General features: G+C 43.5%; 1 protein-coding gene across 1 annotated transcript; it reads right to left on the bottom strand.

Annotated features, from left to right (window-relative positions):
- Nucleotides 1–1,021: 1,021 nt before the first annotated feature.
- TMEM179 (transmembrane protein 179) lies at nucleotides 1,022–9,020 on the bottom strand (the record flags this gene model as incomplete). The annotated part of the gene is made up of 4 exons (XM_084270520.1): nucleotides 1,022–1,201; nucleotides 2,770–2,848; nucleotides 4,366–4,503; nucleotides 8,719–9,020. 4 exons carry the CDS (start codon nucleotides 9,018–9,020, stop codon nucleotides 1,022–1,024), a joined length of 699 nt encoding a protein of 232 aa, XP_084126646.1.
- Nucleotides 9,021–27,454: the final 18,434 nt, after the last annotated feature.

Genomic DNA, 27,454 nt, shown 5'->3' with positions numbered 1-27,454 from the left:
GAAGTCCTGCCCATAAACTCAAACACTGAGTTCCCTATAACTCAGCTGTTTGAGCTCCTTGTCATCTTTATAGATAAATAGAGAGACCCACAATGCAAATGTTTGCAATCATTTTGTGTACCTTATATGAAAAAAACCTCACAAGTAAATTCTGACACTCAAAACTTAATAATATACCATGTTAGGGACCAAGTTACGTTTATAAATGCGCAAGCATTAATACTATCTATTTAGCCTAATTTCTTTAGTATGCAAGCTTCAGCCATTGCTAGCTACGCTACAGGAGTCATAACAAATGTTGATCATGCCAAAAACTAACAAACAAAACCACAAAAATTCTCCACCATCCTTCCAAGTGATAGCTTTTTGCAGATAGTGTGATAGTGGTTTCATGGAATTCATTAACACTGTCTGATATTAAACACTGAGTCTGGAACACAGGTCTCTGTTCTAAATCAGCTGTAAATCAGAGCAGGAGCCACAGGTTTCTCAGAGTTGTGTACACACACACACAGAGCACAAGCAGAGACAGTGAGAGTCTGTGCCTAGACCAGAGTGGCAGTTACCCAGAATAAAGCAAGATATGGGGCAGTTTTACTGACAAAAGGGAGGGGATGGAGAGAAGAGGGACTGCACACAGCCCGTTACAACTGTTGTTGCAGAATACTTTGAAGAAACAGCTTTAGACTCTCTAGCCTGGTCTTGTTAGCACAGTCCTCATAAATGGCCCCTTCCCTGAAATCCAGCAGTAGCACACAGGAGCTCTGCTAGCAAGAGCAGGTTACAGGTTGTGGCTGAACAGGACAGAAAGTTTGATGTGCCAATGGCACATGGGGCTGCTCACCCTCTGTATCCTAATGTAAGTATGTCTGCCAACAGTTTCTCGTGAAGGAAGTGGGTGATTGACAAGAACTTCTTTCAGGAAATAAAAGGTCTCACACACTCAATAACCTGACACAACTTCAACTCACACTACTGAATAATAAAAATCTAGATCCTGCCCTGGAAATCTGCTTGCACTTTAGATCATGCCACTTTTCTCATCTTGCAAAGAGGTTCGTGAAGAGGATCTTCCTAGCAACAGCTCCTTCTCATGGATCAGGCTATCTAGCAGGTCTTCCTGTCTGTAGTTGTGATAAACCTTCAGGAAAGCCAAAATGGTAATTCCTAGCCAAGTCAGCCAGGCAGCCCAGAGACCAAACTAGAGAAGAAAAGAAATGAGAGAGAGATCAGTACTGTACTGTAATAACAAAGGTGGATACTGTCATCTCAGCTGGACCAAAACACACAGAGTCACACCAAGTCACACCCAGTGAGGTCCTTGCCTCACTGTTCCTGAACTCTGAGGCTTAAAAGGAAAACTTCTGCATGTACCAGAAAAACTGAAGCAAAAATGTACTAAATAAAATAATGAAAATGTGTAAAATCCTCGTGCATCCATTGAACTTCCCATATCTGACATTCTGTGTGGTCCCAAATTCTTGGGTTATTTCACTTTGCTGCTTTAAAACTGTGATATGTTTTAAATTATTTTCCAAAACTGTCTTCCCAAATCCCCTGGGCCTCCTTCTACCCTTGGAGAACTATAAATGTCAAGGTATTTCCAATCAAAATACTGCTGAGAAAGTCTTTATGATAGAACTGTGGTAACTGGTTCACATCAGCACAAACTCAGAGACTAAGAAAAACCCATTCCTATCCGTCCAAGTTCCTGGTAGCTCATTTATACCTGGCATGAGATAACTGACCTTAAAGCCTCAGATCTGCAATAGGTTCCATCCCTAACTCCTCAGCCTCTCACACTTAACTTTGTAGAAATAATTACACTTTGATTGGTACAGGTACTTGAATGCTGGCCTCCCTGCCTCAAAGGAGGCTTATGTGTAGTAAGGCTTTCTGGCAGAAATTGCATTTTAATTCTATGATGCCTTTAGCAAAGAAGCATTAATTGAATCCCTATATTTCAGTTTTGACATACTGCATTTTTAATTAAAAAAATACAGCAATTTAAACACTTCTAGACAGTAATACAGCTGTTTAATAGCCAATTTAGATAAGCAAGGGCCACCGTTTTTAAAGGGAGTTTATGTTCTTATATACATTATCCACTTTGGAAATTCTCTTAAGTATTTCTCCTGATACTTACTATTATCTCAATTCACCAATAAAGAATATTTTTGAGTTATTCTATCAACCTTGAAAACAAGGAGATACTAATTTGGTGTTATATAACTATAGACAACTGGAACTTAGAGCTAGCATATTCAATAGAAAAGTCTGACAGTCCCAGTTTAATTCTCAAAGATTCATCAGAAAACAGCCCTATCTAAATGACAGAAATCTTTAATTATTTTCAGTGGTCTGGTATTTATGACTCAGGTGATCTCAGACAAGCTGACTGAAGGCAAAGCTATTAGCCCCATGATCTGGTGTGGATCAGACATTATTCTGAACAGCAATGAAGAGTTCAAGAACACCAGGGTGTTGCAACTTTTGCAGAGTTCTTCCTTTGGAAAAACAATACATTTTCCACAATGAGCAACAAGATCAATAGTGGAGTCAGGTTCTGACACATCCGCATTCAAAACTATCTATTTTGAATTTAAAATGCAGATGTGTCCATCACTGTTATCCTGATTCAGCACTTACTGAAGTCAGTGGAAACATTCCCATTGATTTCAGAGCAATGGAAGTTCAACTCCAGCAATCCCAGACCAGCGAGCAAATGGCAAACAAGCTGGAATAGAACCATGACCTAGATGGACCTACCTGTGCAATGGCAAACTGGTCATAGAAAGCAGAGTTTTCTAAGTTCAGTTCAAGATCTATGTCTTGTAATTCTTCACAGCTACCCAAGGAAGGCATTTGGAAGGGAAAAGAAGAAAGTTATTTTAGAGACTCCAAACATGCAAACCAAACATAAAGTGAAGCAACATCTTAAATGCGTTTCAAACAGTCACAACAGCATGTTCTATCAGAAGATATTTTAGTTATTGTAATAGCCAGGTTGCTTGCCAATCTTCTCTAAAACTGAGGTAAAAGAGGCATGTAATTACTTTCTTTAAAAAAAGAAAAAAAGTATAATTATGTAAGTGATACCACCAACCTTCCATAAGCAGAACTCTATGTTACTATGAAAACAGTATTCTTAAAACCCGCCTGTCCCACTACCCACAACCCTCCCACATACACACATTTGGCATCACCCCAACTTGGCTGCTTCACCCCTCAATAAAACAAAGTGTATGAGCCTCCATTACCTTTTGACTTCATCAGGAAAAGCCTCAGAAGAAGAGATTGTGTGGGTGTGTTTGTTTCGGATGCTCCAGCAAGGAGACGATACTCTGATGGTTAGATAGAGGCTGCCTACAGATTTTACAAATAACTTGGACTTTTATTGGTGTGAAAAAAATCCCAGGATTTTGAGGTTGTCTTTCTATCTCTTGGTTGATTTCTGCAGCCTCTTCTCTCTCCTTTTCAGTGCTGTCGGTCATCTTGGGTTCTTATCCGAATATTCGATTAGACGTTTTTTGCAATTGAAATTGTAACCGAATATTCGAATAATTCGATTAATCGTTGCAGCCCTAAACAGAACATTTACTATGGCATTTTACAACATATGACAATGTGCAAGATAAATGCTTTAAGTAGTACGCTTATTCAATATCATATGACATAAAATGTCACCTTTTCCTCTCTCTTCATTGTTATTTGTTTGGTAGGAAAAATCTACCTCCTTATATCATGTCCTCCAAGGAGCATTGTGGGATATACTAGATCATTTTAGGAGCTGTAGACTTTGTGCACTGTAAGACAGCATCAACCATCTGTACTTTGCACTTAGGAAATACTTTCCATTCTTGGGCGCACAGCATTACTATGAATCCAGCATCTTCATGCCTGGTTTTGGATGCTGGTGCATTGTGGAACAGGCAGGATGAGTGACTTGCCTGCTGTCATGCGGTGGGTTGGTGGCAGAGCCAGGAGAGCAAGCCAGGAGCCCTGAGTCCCAGTCCCCTGCCCTGCTCGTGAAACCACCCTTCCCCCCATTCTTACAGCACTCCCACAGTTAGCTCTCCTTTAGATATGAACATTTTTTAACTACTGGATTCTTTTACACACGGGTCATGTCTCTTATAGAAACACCCTGGAACAATACTTTTCTTTGTGGGGAACTAAACGCAAAATAAGTATGATTTGCCCTTTTTGTTCCAGGTGGGAAAAAAAATCTGGATTTCCACATTACAAATGCCTTCTCCCACTTGCTCACCTTGTATGCAATGACTACAGTTTGTAACACCGATGTTCATTTGTGCATACATGGGGAAAAAAAAAAGGGAAGAAAATGTTTTCTTCAATACTGACCTATTCGGCATGCTTCCTTTTTCAGTAATTGCATCACACCACATGTTAAATCCTACGCTCACTATAGTGCTAGCAATAAATGTGATAAACACCACAAAGGCGCTGATCAGCAGATTCAGGAAGGCATAAAAGAAAGAGCTGCAATAAAAAGGAAGAAAAATGTAACTCATAAACAGCTGAAACACATCATCAGCAGTCTCTCTAAGCAGCATACACTAGGCACAAAGATATCTATTTCCATTTCAAACCCATCTGCTTTAATTAAGAACACCTAATACATCGAAAAACTATGGATTGTGGTTTTGTGTCACATTATCTTCATTTGTAAATGATTTTGATTTTTTTTTTTACCAGAAGCGGATGGGGCTTTAAATCATAAATACTAAGTGGCGATTGTTCATACACAGCATGGCTTTCATTAGCTGTAATGATGAAAATCACCATTGTTAAAATAAATGTCATTAGCTCAAATTATATAGTAACTGGAGCTAAAATTATTTCATGACTGAAGTGATAATTGGGACAAAAATTGCCTAGGAGAGGGAATCTAAAAATAAAACCACACAGTACTGATAGCTATAATAATTCTAAGCAATGTAACTGTTCAGTTTTGGCTGGGATAGAGTTAATTTTCTTACTAGTACCAGCTATAGTGCTGTGTTTGGGATTTAGAATGAGTTGATAACACTCTGATGTTTCAGTTTTTGCCAGGCAATTTTCACACTAAGTCAAAGACTTTGCAGTTTCTCCATCAAGGAGGCTGGCAGTGCAGAGGAAGCTGGGAGGGGACATGGCCTGGACAGCTGACCCAGACTGACCAAAGGGATATTCCGTATGAGACATCATGCTCAGTATATAACTTGGGGGAAGCTGGCCAGGACTTTAGACAATGGCTCAGGTACCAGTTGTGCAACAGTGATCTACAGGTGGTCAGCAATTACACTTGTAGTCAGTATATTCTTCTATTGCTATTATTATTATTATTATTATTATTATTATTATTATTATTATTATTATTATTATTATTATTATTATTATTATTATTATTATTATTATTTTCTGTCATATTAAACTGTCTTTATCTCAACCCACAAGTTTTTGGGGTTTTTTAGTTTAGGTTTTTTCCTGATCCTCTCCCATTGAGGAGGAGGAGTGAGCTGTGTGGTTGTTTTAGTTGCCTGTCAGGTTAAATCACAGCAGTAATTCAAATTACTGTCACCATTGGACACGAATATCAGTTTTACAGGCAATATGTAGAGCAGGTCATTTTCTCCTACGACTTCTTTGACTTTGGTGCCACAATGTTATTTCTGCCAGCTAAATGTCAATTTATTTCAGCCTTGTTATGTCTTCCTAACCAAGGCCAGCCTGAGGCACGTGCTGTGTTTGAAGTGGTAGAGGGTGGGATGTTTACAGTGGTCCTATAAGGCCAAGGAACTGTTGACTCTTCCTCCAACCTTACTGCTTATCCTCCCCCTCAATTCTAGTTAATGAAAACTTTCTAATCTTTTTCTCATTCATCTGACCAAGTCCTCCACTACCTGAAACTGCTCTTGGAAATTCTCATTTTCTAAAAACTGGATGTCTACTTTAGGTTGGAGAAAGACTGGCAACTCCAGGAGGCAGGTCATCCCACTCAGGCCCTATAAGTGGATGAATGTGACAAATTTCCCACTAGTGCCACTCTCTTTATGCTGAGGATAGGAGGAGTCTAATACCACAGAGAACAAAAAACCAGTACTTTCTTTTTCCTGGTGGATCATTAAATGAAAAGACGAGAGACTTTTTGAGTCAGTGTTTGAATCCTGGGAATGCTTTGAGTTCTGGACTGGTCAATCTTAATTTGTACTGGTTATGCATGGTAAGATGTATGTGACTTCAGAAGGACTTCTTCAAAATGACATGAGGAAACAATTACCAGTGGGGCTAGGGTGTTTTGTTTCCATGTTGACATGGATTTAGAGGGGCTGTTTAGGCTCTCTCCAAAGTGACAGTCATCCCATCCCAACACTGATAGAAAAAAAAGTGAAATAAACCACCTTCCAGAAGTGCCCTTACAGACTGTAGTGGCAGCTGGATGACAACGACACCTGACTACTAGATGAAGGTTGAGATGAATCCTACTGTTATCCTTTGGCTTCCCTGGTCGTGGTGGACTAGATCAGCTCACCCCTGCAGAGTGCCATGGTCACCCATAAAGCAGAGGGAGCTGGTACAAGCACACCATGGCTTTGCATGTTCACAGTCCCTGCCTTATCTCACACCTAGCCTAGGTTTAAATCTAAGCATTGCTAAAGCCATAGCCACCGGATGCACTTCAGCATGGTATGCTGGGCTGAGAGGCAGAAAGCCTTGAGCTGTCCACTGAATAAAATCAGTTGACATCAGGATTAGTAACAGCTCTAGAAAAGGAACACTTCCCAGGAGTACATTACCAGCCTGGGACTTCTAGTCCTCCCCCTACTTCTCATGCTGCAGCACAGAAGAGGTGCCAAGGTCCAGAATCAGAACTTCCATAGACAAAGCAGGGGTGGATATTGACCTGGGCAAGCAGCACCCATACCATGACCAGGAAATTCCTCAGGCCAGGGCATCCTCGTAGAGCACTGTGCTAATTTGGGTCTCTACCTCATTATTTTCTTGCATAGGTCAGAATTTCAGGTTACACATTGCAGGTTGGGTGAATGCCTGAGGATAAATGCTTACACTCAGAGTAGAAGGGGCTTTGCAGTCCTAGCAGTGAAGTATTGGAGTCATACCTCTACCTTTCAGCTGAGCTGCAGTCTCACAGACCCATTGCACGTCCAGTAGCCAGCACTTGTTTTTCATACTCCTGCAGGTAACTCAAGCTCCATCCCTGCAGCGAGGGATGCTGAGGCTGTTCAAGAAGGTTTTTTAGCAGTCCTATCTGACAGCAATCATTCAAAGACATTGCACATGAGGACCAGCCAACCTGCTAGCTTGCACAGGGCGCTAACCTTGACTTTCTCAGGCCAACTTACTCTAGAGCTGACCCAGCAGCCGTGATCCTAAAGGGACAGTTTTCAGAGGCTTGCCCAACAGTGTTGAACTAAATAGCCACATTTGGAAGCATATCAAGCATCTGATCAGAATTTCATTATTGCAAGGTTTTTACTGCTGGTTTCTTCCAAAAAAATCAACTAGTTCTGCATGGCAAAATTAAAAAAAATAAATCACCTGGATTCAATTAATCCTCTATGTGTATCTGATCACCTGAAGAAGATGAATTTAAATGCATTCAGAAGTCCATAGTTATATTTAGATCCTTCAAGGTGCATTTTAATATGGAAATAAGTTCCTGATCTATACTTGCCATAGCAGCTTGAAAGTGGTCAGAAAGAACCAGACAGACAGCACTGTGTGTGACCCAGTCCCCAGTGTTAGCAATATCAGGGTGCTGCACAGGCCCAGTGCATTCAACAGCCACTGACCCAAGAAACCTCTAATCCAAGCAGACCTGCACACAAGTGATTTACCCTTGGCACAGTCCCTAAATCACGGGAAAATGGCTTTCCTAGTCTGTCCAGACACTAGTACGTGCTCCTGCCTTCCCACCTCTGTGTAGTGGAATGCGTGTAGAGATCTTACAGCCTGGGTTACCTGCGCCAGGGGCTCTACCCAAGGTGGCAGGGCAGGCCACAGAAAACCAAGCACAACAGTCCCAAGCTGCTACCTGGACCACCAAACTTCTCATCCTTCCTGCTGGGGTCTGATACCCCTTGGTTTGTCTGAGCACAGTAACCAGCTGCTAGTGCAGCCCTGAGGCTGCTGCAGGGAGCACTCAGCATTGCTCTCATGTTGTAACCAAGCAAGAGTTGTTTTCTGTGATCGTTGCCATGTTCACCGCAAAAGCAAGATAAAAATAGAGGGGGACCACCAGCTGCTCCCTTCTGCCCCCTTGAGCACAACCACGTTGTGCCCCTCCCCCCCCCCCCCCCCCTTGCAGGGACATTTAGTGGGACCATGGTCAAGAGGCACCTGCAAGCCTCATCCTCCAGCATCGCCCCACAGGTCTCAGCACCCTCCGTGCCCATCCCAGCTGAGCTGGCCAGATGTTACTCCCAGACTACCAAAGGGAAGCAGGCACATAGTGGTAAATCTGCCCCACACCCTTGCAGGGAAGCATCCTTCAGAGAGGGGTCTGGACACATGTGGGGGTGTATGTGGGGTGTGTGCAGACAGACACAGCAATACACCGTCTCACCCCAAACCTCTCTAGGGAGCTGGTTGATCTGGATGGTCCACAGCCCAGTGCTTCACCCCTAGGCTGCTCCCACTTGCTCCAGTCTGCAGGAGAGATGGGCACCCCCTGCCCTCCCCAGGCGTACTTACTCCTCGTGCCCTTTGCAGAGGAAGAAGAGGGTCCTCCAGGCCTGCACTGTGGCCAGCAGCAGGGAGAGGAGCCCAGTGAAGATGCTGAAGCGGCAGGCGGCCTCGGGCCCCCACTCCTGCACGGTGAAGCGCTGCCTCTCCACAGTCAGGTTGGCGTTGAGCCACATGCCCTCGGTGAAGAGCAGGCACCGGCCATGGAAGTCATTACCGTTCTCGGAGAGTGGCACCACGACGATGAAGCTGAAGAGGAAGGCCAGGAAGTAGCAGATGCACTGAGCGAAGAGGAAATTGCTGAGCGCCATGTCCGCGGCTCTGCGCAGGCAGAGGGGGGAAGGAGGGGGGGGGATGCAGGAAGGAGGGATGCAGGAGGGAGGGATGCAGAAGGGAAGGTTGCAGGATGGAGGGATGCAGGAAGGAGGGATGCAGGAAGGAGGGATGCGGAGCGGAAGGAGGGGGGAGGATGGAGGGATGAAGGGAGGAAGCCTGCAGCAGTAGGGGGTGGGGAGGGAGGATGCGCAGTGCAATGCAAGCAATGCAATGCAATGCGATGCCTCCTCCGGACCCGGCTGATGCCTCTCCCGCGGCCCGAGCTGCCCCTACTGATGGCTTCAGGGCTTGCGGGGGGAGCGGAGAGGAAGAGCTGGTGAGGGGGGATGGATCCTTCTTCGGGAAAATCTGCCCTCTGATACACCCTGGCACCCAGGGGGTTAAACCAGTCCGTGCCTCCCCAGCAGGGCTGGGTACCTCCGGCTCCAAGTGGGGTATCCCCCTAATGACAAATGACACTGATGTCATCCGTGTCGATGGCTGTGACAGACACACCTCCACCGAAAAAGAAAAAAAAAAGAAAAAGAACCAAAAAAGCAGCAAGCTTCACCCTGGCCGCTGGATCCCTGCAAATTTTGGCACCAGTTTCCAAAATCTGGCCACCAACCTCTGATGATGACAAGAAGAGACAGGGTGCAGAGTCACCCCAGGACCTGCAGACCAAGTGGCTTTCTTCCTAGCCCAGCTTTTCACACCCCCCTACCCCACCCCTCCCACCCAACCCCACTCCCCCCAAAAGATATTGCAAGTGGCAGCAAGGGCTCACCAGATGTGAAATAATTTATTGAGCCTTGGTGTCAGTTTGGGGCTGCTCGGGGTTGGGATCACATTCATTGTCCCCTGGCTGGGAGATGGAGTAAAGGTGGCAGAAAATAGCCCTAAGGTCCATCTAGACATGGAGGTGAGAACAGATCAGCACAGCAGTGGTTCATGGGTGGCGGGATCAGTCACTGTTCCCTTGATTCCCATGGGGGGAGCATCCACCCTGCTTTGCACTGCCAGGGACCAGCCCCCTGCTCCACACTGCTCTTGAAAAACATCAGAGCATCCCTTCAGCTGTAGGACACAAAACTGCATGGCCAGGATGCAAGAAAGAAGGTATCACAGAGAGAAATGGGAATTGTACTCAGTTTCCTGCAGCACAAAAAATCCACATTAAACTGACCCCAAATTAGAATTTCCCCTCAATCCCAATTTATTTTCTCCATTTAAACATGAATCACCCTACCAACACAAGACACCACAATCACCTCCATCTCCAGGTGAAGTCATTTCCTAATCCCATTTCCTAGCCATAGCCATAGCCATATTGTGATCCACCACAGGTCTCAGCTCATGTCTTAATCCCAGGGTTGTTTCTGCTCATTTTAGGCACCGTGCCACTTCCCCAGTAGTGTTCACAGGAGCAGATGAGGAACTGAGACCCCAAATATACTCCACATGGGAATTCAGGCTTGTGTTTCCATTGAGCACTAAAGGAGTTGTTTTTCTATGGTGTTAAGAGGTTAGAGACACAGTCCTGAGACAGGCACTGGGGGCTTCTCAGAAAAGACATTAACTCAGCTTCGTTGTAAGCCATTTGTAATGCACATTATCTTGAAATCTTGCTCTATCCATACAGGGGAAATATTTTTTAGGCAGATCCTGCTTTTTGAATAAAAGCTTTTGTGAGTATATATGAAATGTGTCAGGCAATACCCAACTCTGATCATCAGAAGTTATATTTCAGTTTTGCCAGATGAGTTATAGTGCACAGACCTGAGCCTGTGGGGATGGATGTGCACTCCTAACAGAAAAGATTTCGCTGATATTTCAGTCTGGTAGTAAGGAGGAAAGTTTATGGCTCTTAACCTTGCTTCCAAGAAGTGCTGGATTCCCAAAGGGGGTTGTCCTTTATCTGGAAGGGAATCAGACCTGGACTGAGCTGGAAAACTCTTTTATTTGAAACTTGACACATCAGATTTGCCAGATAATGTTTTGTGAAGTTAACTTGGGAGGTCAACACCAACATAAAAGCTCAGTTATTGCTTACACTGGGGCCCACAGAAGGGGCCAGCAGATGCCAAGGGCTCTTTGCCTCAGGCAAACCCAATGCTCAGATCTTACCACCGGCAACCACAGGGCTCAGTTGCAGAAGGGTTATTGCTGAGGTAAAACGCGAGGGTCACTTGTAGGGCATATAAAGTTGTCTTTCCTGAGGAACAGCCTCAAGTGAGCATTTATTGGAGAGTGTCAGAAACTACAAGTAGGCGTGTGTAAATGTTGACAGACACATGAAACAGCTGCGCTTGGGAGGCGGGCGGCTCCTGGAGCACAGCACTTGGGCAGCTGGAGCGACCACACACTGGAGTGAGCAAAGAGGCAGGAATCCAACCTGTCAGCCAGCTCACATTTGGCACCTGCCTGGATTTCTCAAGCTCTCATCTCAAACTCTTCTCTCCTGTAAATCCCAAAACAAAATTTATAAAGATTACACTGGGATGGAACTTGGTGTCTAAAACACACAGTTGTTTTAGTGGAGTAAATTTGATGGAGTTTTATAAAGAAGACTTAAATAGGTTTAGTTTCCTTACAATGGTGAAACTGGGGGAGAAAGGCCCAAGGCAAGATGAGTGATCATTCATTCTTGCTCATATCACAGGGAACAGAAGACATCAAACAGATGTCAGGTTCTGTTGATGTCCTTAGGAGGGGGTTACCCCTGGAGCAGACCTGTGGTCAGCATTTGGTCCCTTTTGCACTGTGGAGGAAGCCAGCAGGGCAGCGCTTGCAATTGCTCGACATGTGATGAGACAAGGCTGCACATCCCCCCAGCTCTGGTGGTGCCAATACCAGGAGCACAGTACAGATGTCTTCCTGCTGCAGCCCCACCATGACCAAGCACATCTTGAACACAAGATCCCAGACCTCCTGGTCACGAAAAAGAAAACCAGGCTGCAGGATCAACTGCTGTTGCCACCTCAGTGATAAGCAGAAACCCAACCTGGATAAATCAAGATCATATATACTGCACTTGCCTGTATTCCCTTCAGCCCCATATCTCCTTCTAGTCACCTGGCTAATCCTCTGTGGATCAAGTAACACTGTATGAGTTGGACTGATGTGGAATGACTGATGGGGTCTGTGGATTTGGCTGTGCTGCTCCATGCTCCCTCTCAAGTCATTAATTATGCCATCTGACATGAGCAGTGCTCTCAAGTTGATATTTGTGAGGTAAGTGATGAATTTTCTCTCCTCCTGATAGCTCATTAGAACATGTTTTATTATGAGAAAATTTGCTGAGGAATTAATTATTCAGACAAAAACATTTTTGTGAACAACTTTATTTGTTTATATATTTATTTTACCTTGGATATATCTTTTCTGTGATCTAGGAAAAATAATGGCTACATGTCTAGAAGGTGGCTACCAACTTGATACCAGTAATATGCTGCTTATTTCAGGAGAGGAGGCAGAGAGTCACAGCAGTGTCGCTGCAGAAGGATGCCCAGGGAGCAATATGTCTATATTCCAGGCAGAGAAAACCAGCCCAAAGGGCTGCTTCTGAGCCAGTTCTTCAGTCACCCAAAGGCAACTTCTCCCTGATTTACTTGAGCTCAAACAGCTGCCTCAGCCCATTTTACCAAATGGTTTAACAAATGTAGTTTACCCATTTACTGCAGTGAACCAGCTCCAGGCTCTGGAGTTTATTTTATTCCAACTCTTTGGTCTGTTTTGTTATTATGTTAATCCATTATCATTACTCCACAAATCTTGATCCATGGTGTTTGTCCTCTGAAGCTAATAGATGGGATTCAGTCATCCCGCATATCCATGGTAGTTGCTGCAAGGACCAGTTTTTGGGAGAGGCTTCTCATGGTAATCACTGTCTTCAAGAGGTGTCTGCCACTAGTTCAGAGGGTTTATAGACAGAGTACCTAACTGTCAGCCACTTGTCACATCTGCACTTCTTCACAGCTACTACTGCATCATGAATCACTCAGGGCATCTCATCTGGGAACATCCTGACATTTTGCCTTTTTTCTTTTTTTTTCTTGGTTGTTGGGGTTTTTTTTTGGTACAAGCATTTTTTTTTTAAGTCTCTCCATTCTGCTAGGAAAGCTGTCTTGTCTGTAAGGAGGTTATGGGCAGAGAAGGTGCCATACTGACAGACATTAATGGAGCAGCTACCAGGAAGCAACTGAATGTCATTAATGTGTCCAGATACAATAACCTCTGTATTTTGATATGCAAAGAAAAACAAATATATTCAAACCTACCCATGTTCTGAACTGAGCAAGGCCAGGCTGTGGATAATTTTTTTAAGAATAAAATGAAAGTGTGAGACTTTCAGAGCATAATTAACCCTAAGCTCTGAGCGAGCAGTGCGTGCCAGACTCCCCACAGTGCCTTACCGCCTGTGAGAGCTGTAGCAGCTAGCAGGAGTGCAGTCCCAAAACAGCACCTTATTTTCTCACTTGCCTCTCCTGTCCTCTTTTAAGGGGACAGAGCTAATGGGAAGGGCAGGACAAACTCTAACGAGGCTCTGACCCCTGGTTCTGCACAGGTGAAGAGTGCATCGACAGAACAAGCTTCAGGAGTGAATTTATATTTTCTTCTGGCACAAAAAAAAGATGTTAGAAAAGCATAGGAGAGTTGGAGACTGCTTAAAAGAATAAAAGGAATGAAGGGGGGAGGGAGATGACAGAAGGGAGATCAGTGAATTAGGAACCCACAGAGTCTGAGCAATCAAAACCCAGCCTGAGGATAAACGTAGCTCTGCCCTGCTTTAGATTAAATGGGGTCATTACATATTACATCAATAACTTACATCTGCAGCTTAACCTGTGACTGCCAAAGACTGTAATATCACCAGATCTAGAAGTCAAGCAGTCACTGAGGTCCTGTGCAGCTGAACAGCACTGGATCTGTACTTACATTCAGCATCCAAAAGCCCCCCGTGCGCGCGTAACAAAGGCTGTCGCAGCATCCTGCTCTATTTCAACTGCTTTTTCCTACCTGGACAATTACTGGGAGACACTATTCCCCTGGATAAAACAGCTGTCCTGTCCCTCTTTCCTATGGCCCTGCCTGCTCTGTAGCATGAGAGGCACTGAGCAGAACTGGCAGCAAAGCTGTGGCCTCACGAGCCACACAGCAACAAAGCCCCTGGTGGGTCCACGTTCCCCATTTCTGTTTCTGTCTCTTGCAGGATGGTGTGTTTAACAGGGACAGTTCTTATGACATGCAGAAATCTAGCAGCAGCTTTGGGGAAGACCTCTGAACTGGTTTTATCCTCAGAACAAAACTGCCTTTGCTGGAGACTGAGGGGGGATTGAGCTCCCCTCTACTCTGCCCTGGTGAGACCACCTGAAATATTGTGTCCAGTTCTGGGCCCCTCAGTTCAAGAAGGACACAGAACTCCTTGAAAGAGTCCAGCACAGGGCCACCAAGATAGTTAAAAGAGGAGACACTGAGGGAGCTGGGCCTCTAGCTTGGGGGAAACTGAGGGGTTACATAATTAATGTTGATAAATATGTAAAGAGTGACAGTCAAGAGAGCAGAGCCAGGCTGTTCTCAGTGATGGGCAGTGATAGAACAAGGGGCAGCAGGTGCAAACTGGAGAACTGGAAGTTCCATGTGAATGTAAGGAGGAACCTTTTCACTGTGAGGGTGATAGAGACCTGGGACAGACTGTCCAGAGAGGTTGTGGAGTCTCCTTCTCTGGAGACATTCAAACTCCTTCTGGATGGGTTCCTGTGTGATTTAGTCTAGCTGATCCTGCTCAGGCAGGGGGGTTGGACTAGATGGTCTTTCGAGGTCCCTTCCAACTCCTAATGTTCTGTGATTCTTTGCCAAAGTGAGTCAGGTGCCCAGAGCCTGGTGTCAGGGGTGCCCAGCACTCACAAAGCAAAGTCATGCTCAGGGGGTTTTCCTGAAGACCACTCAAAAGTTCCTCAGCCCTAATATAGCTTTGAAAAAGAACCTCAGCCTTTGCTTTTTATCTGTTTGTTTGTTTTCTTTGTAAAACCATTTTTATGTGCAGCCATTAACTAATTTGTTTCCTTAGATCAAGTCATTTCCCTGGGAAATTCTCAAGGTCAGCAATCAATGATCCACCACACGCACAAAAAAATCTATCTATAAACCACACCATGCTTTTAAATGAGTTATTTTTGTGATTAAAAAGCATTTGGGTTGCAGGGGAGACATATCACAGAGTACCTCTGCTGTTGATTCTAATTAAGCACAAGTTGAACCACATTTCAGTTTAAAAAAAAAAAAGAAAAAGCATCTCAAATCGTTGTCCAAGTAACCGGGTGCTACTAATCAGCATATCTCAATTAGTTCCAGTGCTGCTGCACCACTTTACAGCAAAGGAGGTTCTGACCCACCTGTCTGCACCAGTCTCTGTTCCACTCCCATAGACACGCACGCTAACAGCAGCTAATGGGTGGCATGCCAATTAATAGCATGTAGGCGCTTTATGGGAGACATATTGTGCCATGCATTGATTTTTAATCTGCTCAAACTAGCATTTGTCATGCAGGGTGAAAGTCTAATGTGAGGAATAGCCTCTTCATTTTCCCTGACAACTATTAACACTGAGCTAGTCTTCAAGTGTTCATGCCGCAGGCAACTGCTCCCGCCAAAAAGAAATGCAAAGACTGAGGAGAGAGATGGTTCACAAAATTAAACTCTGCCTCAAAAGTGAATAAATCAGGACAGAGAGGCACATCCTTAATTCCTGGAGGTAAGAGAAACTCTGCAGCGAGCATAAAAGAACCCGAAACATTAAGGCTGGGCTTTGCCACTGCCTGGGGATGGGACGATGCCTCTCCAGTGGGGGGAAAGTGGATTTAACCTGATTCTCAAGCCATAGGTTAAGGGTAAAACACAAGGGTCCTGTGGCTTCTCCACCACACAATCATGTCACAGCCCACACTCAGCATCCTAAAGACTGTCAGCTTCAGTGAAGTCTCACCACCGAAATGCACCTTGGGCAAGTAGCTGTGAAAGCTGAGACAGCCCCAGCAAAACACTGCCAAGACTTAGAGGGAAATGAGTTGACTATGGTTCTCAAATAGTTCCTGAGTGTATTGTGGCCTCATTAGTCACATTGCTCATACGTGAGATAGTGACAAATGTTCCTCAGCTCAGCTCCTCAGCTGAAGGCGATGGTACTAACCTAATTACAGCCAGCAGGAGGTCTGGCCTGATACATCATCTCTCCAGGCTACTGAGAAAGAAGTGGAAATAAATTTAAAAAAAAAAAAAGTCCCAGATCATCATATTCCTGGGTTGGTGCAGTTTTCAACTCAGCAGATGAATACACACCACATAAAGCTGGTGGTTTTGCAGAGTTCTGTTTCCATATGTCAATCCAAGCCAAAAATACCTGCCAGCTAACCCACACTGGCTGGTTCCAGCTTACCCCATCCACAGATGTCAGGTATCCATCAGTTGCTGTCACTGGATTTAGTTATTGGTAATCAACAGAAAATTGGATAGATGTATTTGGGCTTGAAAACAATAAACCCATGGGCCTTCTGAAGGTCAGAGGACTCCCAAATGTCACATGTCATTATTGCTCTTATTATTGACCTTTCCTGTGATGTTCTGAAGTGTTTGCTAAATGTAGTCCCACGGAGGCTTCAGAAACATTAAAGGTTCAACAATTTATTCCACTTCTTATTATGGTATTATTTGTTTACAGTGTACAAGGATCAGTTATAAAATGTTGTGGTGGACTTTCCTTGAAGGTCTGTTCAGGGAGAATAACACTCACTGCTTGGGTAAATCCTGAGGTCCCCAGAAGTTCCTGTGTAGCTCAGATGCAGCTATATTATGCATAATTGTTGCCTCAGAAGTTCAGTAAGAGACTAGAAAAAAGATGAAATTAAAAAAAAAAAAGAAGAAAGGGTAAATAAAAATAGAGTAAAATAATTATTAGCAAATCAGAGATTTGTGTGTGAGCTCAAAATTAACTACTTTGTAGGTTCAAACAGAAGTCCCACCCTGTGTCAGGGACACATGCATTTTACACTGATCAAAGCAGAGCTCTGAATGCTCAACATAGGAGATGACATATAGATCTGTGATTTGCAAAGTAAAAAGGCAACAACAGTAATAATAAGACATCAAAATAGATCTGAATGTCACACTCCCGGGTGCAACCATAGCGATCCCTTATCTTGTGGCAGAGATGAAAAGACAAGGAGTACACACTCATTATTGTAACAATTACCTTAATAAGCGTGTAAGAAGTGGATTTGGTGGGGTCTTTGCTGTTCCTCCACGTATTTTGTATTCATTTTCCTTGTGATTGATCAGCAATTGATAAATAATGCCTTTTACTAAAATGCACAGCATAAGCAGTATTTTCAGATGTGTCTTGTGATGTTTGGACATCCCACTGACACTGTCTGCACATGGGCAGCAAATACGGACCCATTCCACTGTGTCTGTACTCTGAGCTTGCCATAACTAGGACATACTTAGCCAATGTGTTCACCTGAGACTTTCCTACTAGAGGATGCAGGACCAGGACATGTTGTTGCATGGGTTGCAGAGCAGAGGCAGACTGTGATCTGCTTGCTTGGCCAGGGAATTCCTGTCTATCTGCATCCCTCTCTGCTGCTATATGCTGATGCCTACCCCTCTTCAGGATAGGCAACTGAACAATCTCCAAAAATAACATCTTCTAGGAAGCTCAGATTATGAATGGAAAAATGCAACACTCCAAAAATCAATAATCTTGCCCAAAATATTTCTCTCTACTCCTTTGATAGTTGCCAACCATGGTAAAAAACAGATTCTGTGGGATCTCCAATCCCAACCTCTCCCCAAATGCCTATGTCATGATAGAAATGAGAAAACGCTACAGGAAACGCAACAAACAGAACAACCATGAGTGATGGTGCTGAAGAACATATAAAAATTTCACTTTGACATCAGTTCCTCCTGCTGTAGAGGCCAGAAATGCCCACTGACAATTGAACTCACAGGACTCTTCTTTTCCTGACCAATTCCTGTGTTAATTCTTGTTTAAGAAAGCATTCTGTGCCCCCAATAACTACAAAATTTGTCTCTTAATTAGGAACCTTCTGCATTCCGAAAAAAAAAGGCTATATAAATGTGAAATATTTTTATTAACATTTAATGGAGAATTGAGTGCTATATTGACACTAGAAAATGGACTGTATTATTTTTATACTGCGATATGCAAATATACTCATTGTTATTGCAGATTAGGAAACTGAATTTGCTAATGTTTTTTAATAATGTTTATTATATTTCTCTGACAAAAATACCCATTAAAATACCGCTTAAAGAGCATGAAGACTGCAGACAACTGAAATTAATTCTGATTTTTTTTTAAAAAAGCAAGTTTTAAAAATTCAAATCTGCATTTTTCTGGTTTTACAAATAGCCCACCAAATCAATATTTCAGGAGAGTGAATCAATATTTCAGTACACTGTGATATAAAGTAAAAAAAAATTGGTCTATTAACATCTTTTTATTAGCATGTCAATTGCAGTGCACAAAAATTGCACATATGGGTAAAGAAATTGTTTCCTGAAAATGTGCAAATTGCTACTTCACTGAATGTAAATGAAGTGCTAATTGCTCTTTGCAAACAATATTTATGCAAATTATGCCCCACTGTTACATAGCAGTGTGGAGTTTACATTTACATTTGTCAATTTTTTTTCTCCATCCGTTTGACAGTGCCTGGACATCAGGACTAAGGCTATTACTCACTTTCTTTTCAAGATGCTTTATGGAGACATGAAAGGGTGAAGAATGGGAAAGGACTTAGAGACAGAAATATATCACGACCTAGAGAGGCAGAAGATCTAAACCTGAGCTGTTATTCTGATTCATCATTCACTAAGCAAAGTATTTGCAATAAATTATTTACATCAAATTTGCCTTTTATTCTGTTTGCCTTTTGACCCACAGTATGTTGGGAAATTGTCCAGAAAAGCCATTTTAAATAAAGTTCTGTTCTCCAAAATATCCAGAAAATAAAGTACATACTCCATCATACCAAACATTGAATTACAATAGATACATTTGGGCATGGGAGGTTTTTTACTGATGTTAACCTAGTTTTAAGAGTTTGATTCTTCCCTGCCCCCCCCATCAACGCGTCATAATTACAGATACATCAACTCACTTTGTCTAGATTTCCTATTCATAAGCAAGAAGAGCCTTTACTCACTTCAAGAATATCTGTTCTGCAATAGTCATGAACACTGACCAGAAATTTTCCTCTTGCAACCTTGAAAATTCCCTATACACTTACCAATATTGTATTTCCTGAGGTGAAATCCTTCTTCACTTGATATTATTCATTTTCTTACCAACTTCTGTGTTGTTCAGGTTAGCCTTTCATCTTTTAGTTTACTAACATTTATTCTCTAATACAAAGCATGTCTTTTTTAATTTTTACAGTGTTTTTTGTTGGTTACCTTTCTGATGCTGCAATGTTATCTCCATTTGGGACCACAGGTAGATGCTTGCCTCGTTAGGACTGGCTTGACTATAATCTCTCTGTGGCTGCCTCCAGCAAAACCAATCTTCACAGGTTCTTCATAGTGACAAAGTATAAACAGACTTTCCTGCAAATCAGCAAACCTGTCTTGCATGAAGATGAAAAAAAAAGAGGTCAAATGCTGCAGTTTAACTCACCCTGGGGATGGGCTTGGCAGACCCCAAAGAGCCTTCCAATTCCCATTTGTTTCATTTTCTCCAAGGATCCTGCTCCGCTGCTGGAGGTGGGTCCCCTTGTAACACATTCTACCTTCAGTGAGTCAGACTGTGTTTATGATCACATTTTTAATTACTCCAGAGAACATATGTTAATGCTCATTCATCTTCAGATCAAGGAACGTTGTGAGAGTCGGCAGCCATATGGCTCACATCGAGAGAGGGAAAAGGTGTGTCAAATTCCTCACTCCATTAGCTCCCAACAAGATTAGATTTACATCCAAGGCTGGGCACAGCTTTGGTGCCAGCAAGATGAGGGCTGGGACCCGCTGCCAGCACAGCCTGTGTATCCCTTGGAGCTGCACGGCTCTCCAAGCGTGGATCAGAGCTGCAGGGCACCACAAGCCCGGTCTGAAACCCTTGGTGTAGCAAGCCCAGCTCTGCCCGTATGGACCTGTTTCAATAAATGCTTAAATTTGAGCATGTCATGCACCAACCCTCATCATCTGCTTAAGCACTCTGTATAATCAGGGTGTTTTAGCCTGTTTTCTGTGTGGATATGTCCTCTTTGGGCCAGGAAAATGGTGTGAGAAGCAGAGAATGAGTTGCAGCCTAAAGGGGAGTCACTGAATTCCTCAAGTTTAAAGCCATGGCTTAGAGGCTTCAGAGTCAGTTTCCTCTAGTCCCCACACCTAAAAGCGACTTGTCAGGGACAGTAACAGCATCATCAGACTGTGACATTTGCCAGTCCCAGTGCATTGCAGCATACATCTTGTCTGCAAAGGCAAAATCGGCACCTTCTCAACAGGTAACATTGACCAAGTAACAATGAGGTAATAATATACAGGCAACCATATCCCCATCCCTCCCATTTCTAAAGTGATTGTTTTACTCTCAGTTTTCTTCTGCTGTCGAGGAAGATGCAACGAACACAAAGAGCAATCTGGGTTCAGCACTTTCTCAGACACCAGGACAGAAGTGTTGGCAGGATTTCTACTGAGGGCTGACCACTTGCAGATGAAGTGGTTGTAGAGGTGTCACCAAGGGCACACTTTGATCTTCAGGTTTTTATTACTGGTGATGATATGTGAGAAGACAAGGATGTTGTTTGGTCTCAGATTGAATTTCTAGTGTTGGCAGTTAGGGAGGAAAAAACCCAGATTTATCCTTGGGAATACACAACACCTCATGTGGCAACCAGGGAAATACAGAAACATATTGCTATTTTTAAAGTGGATTTCCTGAGTACAACTGCAGTTTAAAATATACATATAAATAGCTATCCCTAGAGCCTGCTAATGCCAGTCTCCCCCTGAACCAACAGCTTCCAAATAGTTTTGAAAGATGTCAGATTCCCTAATGCCTCTCACATTGGTGCAAAAACCGTCTCACACACACATACACAGACACATCCTGATGTCAAAGCAGCTATTTGGGATTTGCACCGAAGTCACTGAGAAGCTCTCACCCACAGTACCCAAGTGTGAGGGAAATCTATGTTTCCTGAACAAATTAATATTTTATTATCCCATGACAAGGTCTCTGCTCTCATCACCCCCGTGCAGGGGGATGCTGCCAGCCCTGCTCACAGAGCTGGCTGTCAGTCTCCCAGCATATGCCAGCTTTCAGCATCATCACCTCGCTGCTGCAAACCTCCAGTATGGAGAGACAAAAGGTCTCAAAGATGGGGGAGCATAAAATAGATCATCTTGGAGGATATCTGATGGTGCATCACAATTAGGACTACCTCATTCACTCTCTCTTTGCTCCCTGAGTGCTACCTTGACAATGGTGCTCTCCCTCACATGAATTGCCATCTGCTCCCTCCAGTGCATCAGAAGAGCAACCTCGAACTGAAGCAGCCTCACATTCTTTCTTGCTTTGTAAAAGTAATTCAGGCTTTCCAGTTATCATTAGTTTTTTAAAAAAAGAAACCAAGAGAATTAACTAGCTACCAAGAAGCAGTGCCCTAGTGACCTAGCCATTGCAAGGGAGGTGTTAGATGCCCAGACAGCAGTGGGATTACCTACTCCACAGAAGAGCTATTCCTCAGTGCTGGGGGATAATTAAGCTGGGAGCAATGGCATTCTTGAAAGCTGAGTGAGAAGCTGTCTGAATGAATGAAAAGAAAACGCCCTGCATATCATTTCGTTGCTGCTATGTTAATTCCTGACCACTGGCAGAAGAATTACTGGGCATGGTAAAATCTCCCATCTCCCTGATCCAGGTTTGTGTTGAGTGTGTAGTTGAGTTTTTCATCTCCTTTCTTTCCCCTGTCAGGCTGGAACTGTATTGCTTTGTTTGACTTAGCAACAGAAGTTACTCACAAAAATGTGTTGCGAGTAGTGCTGCTTTGCTGAAGTGTGTCAGGGTCTTCAATCCAGTGTTAACTTCTGTGGTAGAGTATACAATTTGGAGGCCAATCCTGTCAAAACCCAGCACACCAAATTCCAAGATATTGTGTAATTAATATAATTTATTCAAATGACAAATTAGACTGCAGTGTTTCATTCATTCCAGTAAAGTCTGCCTCCTTTTGCCATTTCTAAACTGTAGTCCTGGAGATGTTTAAAAACAAATATATATGCTATTCATCACTGTTCACAAACACATATATATGCTGTTCATCACTGTTCACAAACACCTGTCCAAAGCCAAAGTTAGCCTTGGTCTTAATCCTAAATCATTTGCTTAAATTCACAAGCTTTGCCTTTTTCCCTGTGAAGCTCGGGCAGGGTCCCATATTGTTCCTTTTGAAGAGAGTTTGTTCTTCTCTTCCAAGCACCTCCAGGTGCTCACTGTGACTGGCAAGGGTCAGAAACCTCAGTAGAGCATCTCTTCCTGGAGTCCTTCCTTAGCCATAAAACCAATTCCACCACAGGACTGTCTTCCAGTATCCTGGGTGCTGTCTCCTCAACCAAACATTTCAGAGCTCACATTTTCTCTTTCTTAGAGGGGAAGAAAGTGGAAGAAGGGCAAAATACACAGCTCAGCTTGGAGAAGAGAAGGCTCCAGGGGGAACCTTATAGTGGCCTTCCAGTGCCTGAAAGATGCCTATAAGAAAGCTGGGGAAGAACTGTTCCTGAGGGCATGTAGCAGTAGGACTAGGGGTAATGGTTTTAAACTCAAAAAGGGGAGATTTAGGTTGGATATTAGGAAAAAATTCTTCAATATGAGGCTGGTAGATCACTGGAACAGGTTGCCCAGAGAGGTAGTGGAGGCCCCACCCCTGGAAATATTCAAGGTCAGGCATGATGGGGATCTGACAGACCTGATCTAGTGAAGATGTCCCTGCTTATTGCAGGGGGATTAGACTAGAAGACCTCTAGAGGTCCCTTCCAAACTTGTACATTCTATGATTCACCCCCACATATGGCACATTTAAAACAATTTCAACCATGATTCTGATTGGCTGGGCTTTATGTTTAATAGGTTTTATAATCTTTGTAGTCAACTGCTTGTGGAAGAGACATTACTCAAAACACAATGACATATTCAAATTTTAATGTCTCCCAATTGATACACCTGGTGCTTCTGATTGTTTGTTTGTTTTGTATAAGGTTATCTAGGTAGGCAGACATTAATCAGTCATCTATTTTATGCTAAATAGTTCCAGTCTATTTAATTGCTTGTCTATTTGCTTTTTTCTTTCTTTTTTTTTTTTCTTTTTTAATCTACCTTCCTTGCTCCCTGGGATGCAGGACACAAATATAAAAAGCTTTCATGCAAAGTAAGACAGCCTCAAAGCTAGTTTCCACCCCAAATTCCCCAGCAGGGTGGCAGTAAAACCCCCCAGCCAGGAGACAGAGGAAGGGAAGAGATGCACAAGAGTTTTACACTTCCAGAATGTCCCTCACCTTCCCCATTTTTAATGACAATTTCAGCACAGAAGGGTTGTGAATGAGAGCGAGTACCCTTTCCCAACATGCTTTAGTAAGCAGCTGTGAGGTAACTACCTTTGCTGGTGGGGGACTGACTTCCCAAGTCCTTTCTTGTACTCCTGGAAAAGCAGCAATTTTGCTCTCATTGTTCTGCAGCAGAGTTCATCTCAGAAACGCTCAGCAGGCTGCCTCTGGCTGAGTTTGATTTTGTACTTTTTATGGCGCTGAGTGTCTTCATTTCGAATAAAAACCATTTTAGCTGAAAACATGTAACCGCTCTTTGTGTCTAGAAAACATAATGCTACAGTGCAGTTCTTGGCTCTAAAGGTGCACCTATAAATATCTTAACCAGGTACTCAGCAACACACCATCGTTCCTCCCTCCCACAGCAGCAGACACTGCCTTGGATTTGAACCTCGGAAGGGAGGGAAATGTGAAGTAGATGCAGAGAGGAAAGGCATCCCTCTCCAGCTGACAACTCAAGGTTGTTTCTGGAGTAAATAAAGGGCTGCTAAAGAGATTTCTCTCTCTTTTCTGTTGCGACAGGCTGGATTTGACTGCTTTTCATTACAGAAGTGCTGAACAGGTCAGAGGGTGGGCAGGTGCAATTTGTTGTTTCGGTGTAGGAGCACTGAACAGCTTTCTGTTGTGCAGAGGGGGTTAAACTAGCCCTCAATCTGCCCTAAGTGCCAGCCACATGGGCAAGGTTTAGCAGAGGGCAGATGATTTCTCCAGGCTTCCCTTTCTGCAAAATTTCTCCCTATTCCCATAGGTTACAGAAGTTGGAGAAAGGACTGAACCTCAAAACTTCAAAACACTAAGAGCCTTTGCATCTTTCCAAGATCAAGAAAAGTGCTCATAGCCAAAGTTATCTGTGCCACAACAAGAGAGCTTCAGGAGACAGGTCAAGTGCTGCTGAGAGCAGCAGGGTCTCAGGTCCTGTTTCAAGCAGCTGGGCAGCATCTGCCTGAACAGACACATGTCATTTACTGATGTCCAGATCTGCAGAACAATTTTTCCTTTTGTATCTTACAGGTTTTTCCTGTAGAAGAAGTGTATAACTCTTCAGGTTACCATTTCATACCACTCCCACCAAAGCAAAGAGTGACAGGAAGGAGCTAGAGGTGAATATTTGTCTGAGATCATTCAGTAGCTGCACAGTGACCCAGAGCACTGCACATGCAGAGAGGCCTCCCATAAAGGAGTTTGTATTGCTTCTGTGTGCTGACAGGGAATAAAGCACAAGTAGCTTTCTCTGGCATCTGTAACATTCAACAGGTGTCACTGTCATTTTTCTGCTCTCCAGCAGAATTTGCAGTTACTAATGAAAAGGGAAGTTAAAATTAGCATGATTGATTGATTTTGCCTTCTAAGTCCAGGTACCAGCCATCCAGGTGGGTACCAAATTGCCCATTACAGCAATCTCAAACTGCTGCCTGCCCTCCCACTGGCTCTCCCAGCTTCATGGAAAGTTTTCCAAAGGCACAGCTGGGACACTTGAATGGTTCACTGCCCGGGGAAGAGGTGGTCCTGCTCGCTCCACCCCATCACTTCTTTCTCCCTTCACTTCTTTCCCCCCATTTTCCTTGTCATTCTCCTGCTGTTTCTGTCCAGTTACCCTGGTCCTCAGAGGACTGCTTGCTGATGTCACACCATTGGCAGAAAATTAAGGTGCTATATGTATATATGTATATTTATATATGTATTTTTATATGGGACTTTGTATATGTATATGTATGTGTGTATATTTATATATGTATTTGTTTTCTTCCAGGTGAGTGAGTTGAATGGGCCCTGAAAAGTCGGAGAAGCACTAGATCCAACACAAGGCAGAAGGCAAGGCCACAGCACTAAGCCTGGGGTAGGGGAAGTGGAGTAGGGAGGACTGGCTTTGCTGGCAGCAGCAGCGAGCCAGTTCAGCCCTACCAGCAACAAGTTCCAAAAGGGTCCCTCATTAGGTCGTTAAGGGAGCCAGGAATGAAAGGCAAGGAAAAGAGGTCCATAAGGACCGAAGACACTGACTAGAAATTGATGCCCCTCTCCTGGCAGGGAGCTGCCTTCTCCACTGCAGGTCTTTAACCATCACACACCAGTGACCTGGTCCTGTGATGTAGCTCACTCAGCAAAGTCTGGTGCTAACCTGAGCCAGGGGGCTGGACCCCTGACATGGGATAGCTGCACCCAATTTCCACAATAAGGAAACAACAGCATTGCTCTCTTCTGTGAGGGCAATGGGACTTTCTGTGTAATGCAGGGGTGATCTAGGAGGCATCACGTGGGAGAAGAGGGCCAGAGAAGAGTCCTTCCACGGGGGCACCACATCCCTACATTGCGATGTTGCTACAGCCCTGGCAATGCCAGAGTCACCAGGACAGACTGCTGCCCTCTGGGCTTCTCACCCTGCGAGTCCCAGTCCTCAGCTCCAGCATTGTATGGGGTGAAGGACTTTGCCATTAGTAAGAGGTCAAAGGAAGAATGAATATTGAGTTTATGAATAACAGTGAAATGAGGGAAGGCAGGATCACTGGAGGTCAAAGATGTGGAATGAGCAATTCCTTACTGAATTTTTTTAGAGTATTCCTAGGTTGCAAGGAAAGAATAATTAATTGGTATACTTGCAGTATCTTATATTTTAAGTTTGTTTTAATAGTCCTTTACATCATTATGATCAATGCTGCGAGTCCATAAATATCTCCATCTCTTCAACATTTTCTTCTTGACAGGTTAGTTTTCTACCCACAGAGATATTGATGAGACACTTTTGCGCTCCAGATATGTGCATTTTTCTGCATTTTCAAATAGGAACCACCATTATCTTTTTGCAAGCTGAATATTTTTTATACATCATTTACTAGTGACTAATGTGTGCTTCAGCCATGGGCTCCAAGGACTGTCATTTATCTTCCATAATGACCACAAGTTCTTAAACGACCAGCAACATACTGGCTGCATAAGATGATCACTGAAGACTCTTAGTTACAGGGAACAGAGCAAAAAGCATATTGAAATATTTCACTTTAAAACCAAAAAACTCCACCCCTCTCCCCCCTTGTTGTATGAGATGCAATATAAAGTCAAATAAGGTTTTAAATAATGTAAAAAAAAAATACGGGTTTATTTCTGTTTCTAAAGTCAGTGGGGCTTGAATGAAAATTAAAAAAAGCCTACAACAATGAACTTTCTAGTGTGCTGTGATTTCTTACTGCCACTGAATATATAAAGATTTTATGAAACAATATTTGTACATATATTTAGGACAATGCCACTGTGGCCTTAGGACACAAGACATTAATGTTAAGTTAATGCTTTCGTGTGAAAGTAAATCAGATGCTGCTTTCCACAGCAAAATATGCATCCTCTTAAGAATTCAGATTAGCCATACAGCTTTTTGAAGCACTGAATTGCAGAAGCTGACCACATTGGTACCAGAGCATGCAGCTGGGTCTCCTGAATAGAAGTCAACGAGCAATGGCATCTCCCCTTGGGTTAAACTGGAGCAAGAGTGGTGGCATTGCAGACAGAGCGCACCCTTTGGGCCACACGAGCTGAAGTCTGGGAACTCAGCCCAAGCTATGCCAGTCACTGTGCTCAAGAAATACATTCTGAGCAGTTCCCAAGTGGTGGGAAGCGATTGTATCCTTACAAACATGTAATCTCAACCATTGTCTGAATCATTCCCAGTGACAATATTGGCCCATTATTCATGTGTTCCTAATGATTTCAAGTGCGTTATTTGACCCTGAGTTTCATGGGAAGAAAGCTCTGTGCTTGTTTGGATGTCTTCTTGTAAGTATTTCCTCTTCTACAGTTTTACTGGCAGCTCAACAAACAG

This window comes from Gallinula chloropus (assembly GCF_964237585.1).
Source record: "Gallinula chloropus genome assembly, chromosome: 14".
Lineage (NCBI taxonomy): Eukaryota > Metazoa > Chordata > Aves > Gruiformes > Rallidae > Gallinula > Gallinula chloropus.
The sequence above is the reverse complement of the archived record's forward strand: the minus strand, read 5'-3'. Positions and strand labels throughout refer to the sequence as shown.